This window comes from Crocodylus porosus, unplaced genomic scaffold, assembly GCF_001723895.1.
Source record: "Crocodylus porosus isolate Cpor-Errol unplaced genomic scaffold, CroPor_comp1, whole genome shotgun sequence".
Taxonomy (NCBI): domain Eukaryota; kingdom Metazoa; phylum Chordata; order Crocodylia; family Crocodylidae; genus Crocodylus; species Crocodylus porosus.
The window spans coordinates 159136048-159146119 of NW_017728906.1; the positions used below are offsets into that span (position 1 = coordinate 159136048).

General features: G+C 40.6%; 1 protein-coding gene across 2 annotated transcripts in view; it reads right to left on the reverse strand.

The window, feature by feature from the left end:
• Window positions 1-4568: 4568 nt before the first annotated feature.
• The window catches only part of CCNA1 (cyclin A1), a 7735-nt gene continuing 2231 nt past the window's right edge, over window positions 4569-10072 (reverse strand). Inside the window, exons 3-9 of one of the 2 annotated variants that reach the window (XM_019530063.1) lie at window positions 9329-9572; window positions 8995-9155; window positions 7974-8197; window positions 7110-7215; window positions 6085-6198; window positions 5203-5336; window positions 4569-4824 (exon numbers count right to left, since the gene is read on the reverse strand). In XM_019530063.1, the coding sequence (XP_019385608.1) occupies window positions 4773-4824; window positions 5203-5336; window positions 6085-6198; window positions 7110-7215; window positions 7974-8197; window positions 8995-9155; window positions 9329-9572 (1035 nt within the window). In that variant the 3' untranslated portion in view covers window positions 4569-4772. Of the gene's footprint in view, window positions 4825-5202; window positions 5337-6084; window positions 6199-7010; window positions 7216-7973; window positions 8198-8994; window positions 9156-9328; window positions 9573-10072 lie in introns of both variants that reach the window. The other variant, XM_019530062.1, reaches the window with a different exon arrangement.

Consider the following 10072-nt stretch of genomic DNA (forward strand, 5'->3'; position numbering starts at 1 on the left):
TCATACTCTGTGAAATGGAGACAATAGTGCCTCACAACCGGTGCAAAGGATAGATTCTTTAATGGTTGCAAGAGTACTTAAATGATTGAGGTTCAATAAGTGCTGATGCTTCAGGAAGATACTGTGAGGCTTAATTAATTAATGAACAGGAGATATGCTGCTGTAGCACAGTCTAAAAAGCTATAAACAAGTCAGTATATGCATTAGTCTGTTGGATTTCCTGATTTTTCCCTGTTCATAAACGAGCAGCTGCACTTTTGTTGAGATCAATTGTTGTGGATGAAACTTTTGAGTCCTAGAGCCAACACAAATATCTGATTCACTGTAGATCACCAAAATATACTCAATATGCCAGTTACTGGAATGCTCAATATTCTAATTAACTGAATACAGTATGCTGGAGGCCATGTTGTAGATCACTTAAATTAACATATTTCCCCAATAAGAGGTATTATAAACCTTATTGCCCAAGGCCTAAGGGCCTTTATTTTTATCCTTATATAGTAAGAGGCTATAGCACCAGTAGCAATTCTGCACCTTGAAGTCCAAAGTTCAGCACATATGTCTAGGCCTTTACTTTCATGGGTTTAACATTAAGTGATGAAAGGTATATAGTACTACTTCTGCCTCTTGCTTTTATAGTCAGTATACCTGCCTGACAGTAAAAACACTCCAAAAGGAGGCAACATTTTAAAAACTGTGCAGACTGCAGGCAATGCAATGACTTGACAATTATTACCACTCACTGTTAGAGGGTATACAACAGTGATTCTCAACTATGGTACTGAAGCAGAATAGGCAAGATTTAGGTGCTGCAAAATTAAGTCCCTTTGTGGAAGTGATGAGAGTTCTCCCTAGGCAGGTAAAACCAAAAAGCAGAAGTGATACTATATACTTTGTGAGACGACACATCCCAGGTTCCCAAAGCACTTGACAAGTAAGTATACACTCAGCCTTGTAACACTGCTGTAAGGTCATTACATAGCCCCATCCTAAATAGGCAGGTGTGGCATAGGTCTGATTCTATAAATAGTATGCTTAAAAGTCCCAGCCTGTCAGAGAAAAGCCAGGAGACCTGGCTTCTGTGAATGACTGCTCTATTTCAGAATAAGCCATCCTTCTGCAACAGACTTTGACACACTAAAACTTAGTCTTAGATCATGCCATGGAATTAACTTTCCCATATTACAGTTTGGGAAATGGGAGGTGGGTGGGTGGAGAACATGTGAAGTAGTAAAAAAAAAAACAACCTACCATTATGAGAGGGAAATGAAAGGGCACCTTTGTACCAATCTCTGAGCTTAGATTAGAGCCTTTCAAGAGGAACCTAGGATCCAGCTTCCCTCAACCTCCTAAGTACCTGCACACAGGTTCTTCAGTTAAGGAAGTCTTTGCTTACTCCTGCTTCTGGTCTCTTTTTCTGAAGTACCCACTATCTCCTTTACAGCCTCCAGCCCTCTCTAGCAGCTGTCCCTTCACCATCATTTGGCAATAGTCTCAGACTTGTTACAGGCCTTTAAGGAGAGCTGTGATGCCCCCTGGTGACCTTCAGGTACTTACTTATCTTTGGCTCTTGGATCCCCTCCCCTTTTAGTCCCACTTAGTCCACCAGTTTAACTGCAGCCAAGGAATGAGCCTAAGGCTATAAACACAAATTCTTCACTGGAGCCAATGTCCAGACCTCAACCCTTTAGCAGATTTACAAAACTTCCCCCCCTACCCTGAATCATATTCCCTGCAAGTAAGCAGCATTTTGCCTGCATGCTTAAGATAGCCTGCATATCCCTCAAGAGCATCTCTGAATCCTTTCTGCTCTGGTGCTCTTTCTTCTGTTGTCTCCAGGGTCAGACCTCCCGTCTGGCCCCAACCCCTGGTTCTATACAAACCAGGTAGGCACCAAAAGGAGACAGCACAGCTTTCTGATCAAGTGGCCTCCCCATGCACCTGCCCAGGGTCTCGTTAGCATGGACCCTTGTTTTCCTTTTTAAAAAAAAAAATCCCCAATTTTCATATTTAAAAAAAAAAAAAAAAAAGTTACCCCAAATCCACATTTCTGTGATTAAAGTGAATGTCACCATTTAATAGGGACTTTTAAAAAAAATAAAAAAAGGGTGTGTATCCATATTTTCCCTTTTTCTCTTTTAAAAAAAAGAAAAACAAAAACAAAAAACCAGGGTTCCTGTTCATCAAGGCCCAATGACTGGTCTCTATAGCAACTCACAGATGCTACTCTAGCAGCCCTGTGTTGCCTAACTTAGGGGTCTGTCCTATTGCTCTGCTGCAGAGTAGCTAGCTCTGCAATAGGCCCTCCTATCCTTTTCGTGTCTAGTTGCTTAATTCTCTCACTGCCAATTCATTCTATGCAGTATTTGGCTGAAGGAGTTATTCTTTCCTAATGTATAGCTCCCTCCATAGCCAGTAGAGTTTCTCTGCCGCCGACTCTTGCGGCTAGCCTCTGCTCTGCTGCCTGAGCTTTATCTCCACTAGTTTTTTCCTTTAGAAGTAAGAGGAGCCCTCAGCTCCCCGTTACAGGGTCCTAACTAGTTGCACTAATGTTTAGTTTCCCTTTTCCTACAATTCTGACTTGAAAACTAGTTACACATGGTGGCAGTCAGCTTTTTAGAAGGGTGGCTTTTATGAAAAAAAGGAGTAGACAAGGCTTAACAACCCTTCAAGAATCACCACCTCCTGAAATTCTAGTTTCAGGAGAAGGCAGGCAAAAAAATAAATAAAATCCAGGGTTTCCAGTCTGATAAGACATACCTGTGGAGAATTTTTCCAAAGACAATGGAAGCTCTAGACAGAGAAACTGGCAGTTTCTAGGCTTTTCTCATACTCTCAAGATGGGGACGTTAGTCCTCAGATTTAGAACATTTACCATTTCAAAATTAAATCTTATCTTAAAAGAAAAACTTGATTATGTTAACTGTGCATAGTGAACAGTTTTATTTTACCAAAACACTTACTAGAGTAGCTCACGAATTTGATTCAATTTATTCAGGTGAGATATGCAGATACTGGCATATCAGCAGGAACTTATCTGAATGGCTGCAAACAGGTCTTTAGGGAAGGGTCCTGGAGGCAACTGCAGACCATCTCATATTGACTTTTAATTAGTGCTGGAGTCTAATTAAATCTGGCCATGGTAGAGTAGCTATAAGATTTCAAATAGATAACATTAAGAGAGAAAAGTTAGAGCAAAGGGATCTAGACAGAGGCAGTGTTAGCTTTAGAGATGTAACCAAAAGACTCTCTCTGAATTATCAACGTATTGCAGGGAAGAGAGAAGGAGGGATAAAATTCTGAAAAAAAAGTCTGAGAAAGGTTAGGGAAGACACCCAAGCACCAGGAAACACACACCCTACCAACAAGCATAAAACCCACAGAGCAAGAGATAAATAGCTCTAGGCTTCATAACATTAAGACAGTTTGGGGCAACTACTACAGCTAGCTCCCAGCAGGACCCTTAGAAAGTAATAGTTAACTCTTAAAAGATCAGACTTTTGCTTTTATCCATTCCCAAGCTGTCAAAGATCAAAGTCTTTGATTTCAGATGCCAATGGCAAAAGGTCAGATGGCAAAAGGTCAGAAGTTAACACAACAAACTCTGCAATTATAATTTATCCCTCTGTATTAACAGTGCTGCATATACACACCCCTGTCTGTGCCTCATTTCAAATCACTTGAGTTCCCATACGAGAGAGAGACACTAACTTTGAACAAATTGCAGCTTGGTACCGTGACGTCAAAAAGATAAAAATCGGTACCCATGGTGACCAGATAAAAATGAAACTATTTTAGTGAAGTTGTAAAATTAAATAATATACTATGTGCACCATCCTGTGACCAAACAGGACCAGTACCACCCAAGTAAAAATAACCCCCCTTTTTCTGAAACCTGAGCAAACAAAGAGAGGACAAGTGCCAACTCGTTAATTATTCATGCCTGGCGTATAGTAATTGGTCACCTTTGCCAAGTATAAACTTTGAAAGAACTGCCACCCAAGGCAGAGAACTGCATATACACTCAAGAAGAACAGGTCGTGAACAAATGTTATCTCTCCACCTACGTATCTTTCTGGCGTATCTCCATCTCGCCAGCCCGTCTATTTATCTCTGTTATCTTTCTTATCAAGAGCTCTCGGTAATCTGCAGACTGCAACAGCTTATGCGAATCGCTCGGAATCTGTAACAAGCAACTCTCTTACCCACCCTGTAAATGCTGGGTAACATGATATCTGCATGCTGTAACTGAATAAATCAACTCCTCTGCTTACGCCGCAGCACATCAGTAGCATAAGTAAAATAAACTTTCTGTGCAACTAATACACCGTGTTTAAATCCTGACTAAATCACCCACCTGTCCGGTTATAAATCCCCCTCCTCGCGCCAAGCCGGTCGTGCCGACCCAGGTTTGCAGGTCAAGGGTGCACTGGCATTAGGGGCACGACAAGCCAGGAAAACAATAAGAACAAACTACTAGTTCCTGGGAGGAGTGAATATAGCTTTCTTCTCTTGAAAGATAATACCTTGACTTGGGGTTTAGACAAGCAAAGCTCAGTAGACCTAATTACACGGTAAGATATTTATTAAAAGTGCTTTCAGTTACATTAAAATGAGTCTGAAGTCTTTGAAAGAATTAAATAGTAAAGAGTGCTAGTTAAGATACACCATGGTTACTGACACATGACCTGCAGTGCCCTATAAAATCTAAGACCAATGTCATTGGTCAGGAGGCAAGGGTTTTAGTTAGCCCGCTGGTACATTAGCCCTTACTGAAGAGGAAGAACTGCTGGTGGCTCCAGGAGGGATACATGCATGTACCTGCAAGGGAAAAAAAAAAGCAACTAGTTACAAGCTAGTTTGCAAGATACTGCCCCAGACCTATAAAGAATCAAGGGTTCCTATTTGACAAGAATAGATAAACTATACTTTTCATCAGAAGCATCAATGCACCCCTCAAGAGGAGTGCAATTAATTACTGCCATCACCTTGAAATTACAGGAATTGCTACATGGAACTGGCAGGCTTTTTGTAAAAAGCAGCTCTTAACTGCACATGAGCCTTCCCCATATACCGGGCCAGTCAGCAGAGCAGTGCTTATTTATACCAAACAGAGGGAGATGTAGTTAAATTTAAGGGAGGGATTAAAACTAAGGCAACAGGTACAAAAAGAAAACATTTTGCATCTTTGGCACTTACTTTGACAGCTTGTATTTCTCCCTAATTGCTTGCTGCTGTCGATGGGGGGCATCCAGGCATGCCTTGTGTAGGTCACTCAAACAAGGCACTATCTCACTCAGAGAATACCCAGTGAATGCAGCAAGTGTTTCAGGCTGAGCAGTAGAGAAAAATTCTATTTGGTTAGACAAATTTCTTCCAAAATTGACAGTAGTAGTCCGTCAAGAAATGTATCAGAATGTTTCATTGCCAAATTACTGCTAAGCAATGACCAGGGCAGCAGAACCCCCCCCCGGTCTCATCCCAGATGCTTCCTCATATTTAGGCCTTTAGTATGGCCGCTTTTTTAATGCAGATATGAGCCTTGCAGATGTCTAATGACCTGCTCTGGACCCCACCCCTAATCATTTCCTATAAAAGGGAGTACTTCAGTATTTAGACAAGTTGTTTACTACTACAATTCTCACTTGGAGAAAAAAAGATGTGCTGTATTCAGACCATCTTTGGCACCTTGGATCACTTCAAGCAGAAGTGGCATTTTAGGATGTAGTTGTGTTGGGAGTTTCTGACAGAAGTAGTCCAGGCCAGTTTATTACCTGCTAGCTCTGGGTTAAAGCATGGATTGAATCTACTAGCAAGACATTTGGTTATACAACAAGTTGCTTGTTATTTTCAGCTATATCAAGGGAACAAGGTACTGCTGCTTCTACTTCTCCTAACGCTCTGGATAAGAGGAGTAAGAGTCAGGCTAGCTAGATGGGACATTCCAACTGAAGTGGAAGAACCCTAATCTCAAGAGGTCTTTAGTTTGATCTACCAAGCCTGCTATCAGGGTAGATTTCCAAGTCTAGATCTTTAAACAATAAAAAAAAGCTGTTCAACACCCCCAAACCTTATGCTTACCCACAGATGCCTGTTGACAGTATAGTTTGCTAAACAATAAGCTGCTGCAGCCGTTTGTGAGGGAAGGTACTTTAGGAATGGGTCAATTTCCAGGAGACTCAGCTCTGCAACATACTAAATAAAACAGGAAGTCAATTTCAAATGAGAAATACCACTCTGTTCAACATTCTCCAAGAAGTACAAGTTGATTTGCATTTCCTACGTTAGACCTTTGGAGATGGCAAAAAATCATAATTCCATTAGGAGGATGTATAGTTTTAACTATTTAGAAAGTCAATGTGGAATTCTGCCCCTGATGAAATCAACAGGGGCTTTCCCAATAGGTTTGAATGATACAGAACAGTGGAAAGGAAGCCTGATCAGTCTTGCTATTGCACAGGACCACACTTTGGAGACAGGCTCTATTGCCAGCACTGCCACAAGTTTGTATGGCTTGAAGCGAGCTAGTAGACCTACTTCCCATCCCCCATGTCCCTATTCTTTGTGATTCTTGGCTAAAGACAAGCTTGCAATCCATCTTGTAGAGTTATGTTATTTCTAAGCATAGAACAGCCTAGCTTGCCATCACAGTGGTATTCCAGACATCCCAAGTAACCAGTTTTGAATAAACTCCAGAACTAAATGTCAAACTTAATATTTTGACAAGCAAACATTTGTGGCTTGCCTTAAGTTTACATTTAGTTTTACCAGATCAAGTCACAACCCTGGCAACAGTTCCCAGCTTGGGTGTTGGTTGTAGTTTTGTTCATTTGTTTTTTGTTGGGGGGGGGGGGGGCGGCATTAAAACAGGAAGTCACAGGCCTCAGCATTCTCTAATGTCAATAGTTGTCAGCTTTCCTATTCTTGAGCAGCCAGTTCAGAATACGAGTGTTCCTCCTTTTTTGATCACATCATCCCATAAGCTCTTAGAGAAGCATTATACGTACCCTGGCAAAGTTTTCAGTCTTAATACAAACTCCATGTCTCTGTAAATACTGAAGGAGAAATTGGTTTATAGTTGGTACAGTCAAGTCAAAAGCCAGTACTTTCAGAAGTAGGTGTTCCATTCTTAGCAGCTGCCTCTTTGTATAAGTATCATCTGTTATATACACAAATTCATCTACCTCTGGTGGGTAGATCTCTTCGTATTTCCTGAAAGAGAGTACAAGTAGTATGCTGATGAATCAAAGCCAGAGAGTTTTAGTCCAGAGGACCTTTAGTACAAGATAGTGTTCAAATAGAGCACCTAGTCCACCTTCGACTCTGACAGGGGAGACCCTTTAATACACATGAATTTTTACTTGTATTAGCTTTTACTCAAGGTGTCTTTAGACCAGTACTAGGCAAGTTGATAATACCTTGTAAGACAGTGGTTTGCTTCACTCTTGGTTCCCATACAGCCCACAGGATAGTATATTATTAGTATTTAGTTATCAACTTACTACTGAAGTACTAAAACAAAAATTTTATTTAAAAAAAAAATCCAAAAGCCTCAGCAATACATTATGCTCGAGACAGAATAAAGTGGTTCTTATCCCATGTTTAAAAATGAGAGACTAGTTACTGTATTAAGGCTGACTATAAAATAGTCAGCCCAGAGTAGAAAGTTGCTCAAACTCTAACCTAATAGTTCATATAGTGCCTGCGTTTCAACAAATCAGCCTATCCAGTTAGATCTGCTGAGATAGCCTTCTACCCCATGAATCCACAGAAAGGTAAATTAAATTTAATACCAAGCTTCTCAGTAGGTTTGAGACTTGGCTACAAGACAAAGTAAGTTGACCAAAGCTGCCCAATATTTCAGAGCATGAATTTCAGATCTCCAGTTGAATGATGATGATGGGAAACATTAGCAAAATTGGGGGAAGAGAAAGAATGTAAAAAAGTCTCAGTAAACAAACCAAACTTACGCTGCCAGAAGAACTGCTGCTGTTCCTACAAGTTGCAGCTTTCCTCTAAGGACAGACATGCAAGAAAGAAACCGGTCCAGAAAGTTTACGGCCAAATACAGTGTTTCAGTACGAAGTTTGTACTCTTCCCCAACTTCTACCAGCCAGTCGACCAAAATTGCACGCATCCCTGCTGTGATATCTGGCTGCTTCCTCATATAGCATGGTTTAGGTCTGTATCTTACCTGTTAGGATAGATTTAACACTTAAGTTAGGACCTTCACTACAATAATATTGTTAGCCATACTAGCTGAAAATTTACAATTTATAACGTTTTATACACTAGAAATGAAAAAGTTCAAGATCCTCTCCATTACCACCAACAGTATTAAAAAGGTGCAGATACCCATATACAGATGAATTAGGTATAGTTGCATGATTAGTCTGTCTGCTTTGTATTGCCCATCTTCCTCCAACCCCCATGCAAAAGCTAGGAGTTGTATAAAAATTAGAAGCTTAGGCTTAGAGGAGACCAAAGGACCTACTCCAGACATTTGTCATATACTCCCCTTCACAAATTGATTAAGGTCCAGCTCTAGATTAGTTGAGTCCATTGCCTAGACTTCTCCTATTGAAAGACTGTCCAGAAACTCAGTTTTGATAGTCATCTGTGAAAAGGGCACAATGTTTTGTTACGTTTAAACCCCAACAAATAGGCACTCTCTCCGATGCTTCAGCTTTTTGTTTTTGCTGAATTTCAAATGGTTTTCTTCTCACTGTGTCAGATATCTCCTCATCCAATAAGGCTAGGGTACACCAAATAAGAAATTCTCATGAAGAGATGCTTTCGCCATAGCTGTGCTGTATCCCAAACGAGTCTTCTCTCACGGCCTTTTGCTCAGCTCTTGTGAGGCCAGCAATAAAATGAGCTTAATTAAGAACGTTTTGCAGAAGACATCGACAGCAGACAAAGTAGCTAAAGGTTGTCTTGACACAAGAGCCAAAGACACCCAAATATTCTAGGTTTGTTAAAACTACTCACTTCAGCTTCTCTGAGGTACTGATGAATATCTTCTGCATATTCTCCAACGTTCATTACATCCGTGTTGTTATCCAGCTGATCTTCATGTTGCGACTGGAATGAAGCATCCAGCTGATCTTCAGACTGATTCTGGAATGACGTATCCACCACCATGGGAGAACCTGCATAGTCGGGACATCACATAAATGTCCTGCTAGATGATTTGGCTTAGTTGTTATTCCTTTCAATTTCACAAACACTTTGGGTAGTTATGCAAGAGATTTGAGCAAAGGAAGCCAATTGCTTCACATTACAGATCAATGTCATGTGCAAGGTTTATGCAGTGACCAGTTACCTGTGCTCAAATTCAATAGCAGATGAATACTGGATTTCACTGTACTAGAAGCCACTTCACACAGGCTAGGTTCCACCTCTTCTACCACTGTGCACTTGTATCTTTCTTTCTGCTCTGGTTCATCTATGTAAATAGCAAACCCTTGCTTTGATGTTGTATTAACCATGCAGCTTGGTCGTGTCTTTTTTCCACCTGGAGGAAAGGCATTTTCGGAGCCCAAGAAGTGCCTGATGATGGTAGTGCCCTGAAACAGAGCAGAGAGTAATCCTGTAGGGAGGGAATTGGTGGGAACAGAACAATTCCCATTTTAAGAAAAAGCTTCCCACTTTATACAGCACTGCAGGTTACCAACTAGAGAAAACTAATAATTTGCATCAAAAAGCAAGAAGTCAGTTGAGAAGAAAGCCTGCAATTAATAACTGGTACACGTTCTACTTATTGCCTTCTTGCTGTAAGCAGCGTCTTTTATGCCATATGGCATATTAACTGTATACCAGGTTTGGTCTTTGGCACAAGCACTATAGGGGATTATTAGATGTCAGCAAGAGGACCAGCCTCAGAGAGTTACTGAAGTTTCATACTATATTTCAAGTTAGTTAGTTAAGAGATATGAATTGTAAAGTGAAGCCCAGGACTCCTGAAAGCATTAAACTAAGATAACAAGGGAGGAAAGGTACTTTAGATATTTGTCAGCTTTACCAATAAGCTTACTGTTTTGTTTTGGTTTTTTGTTTGTTTGTTTTG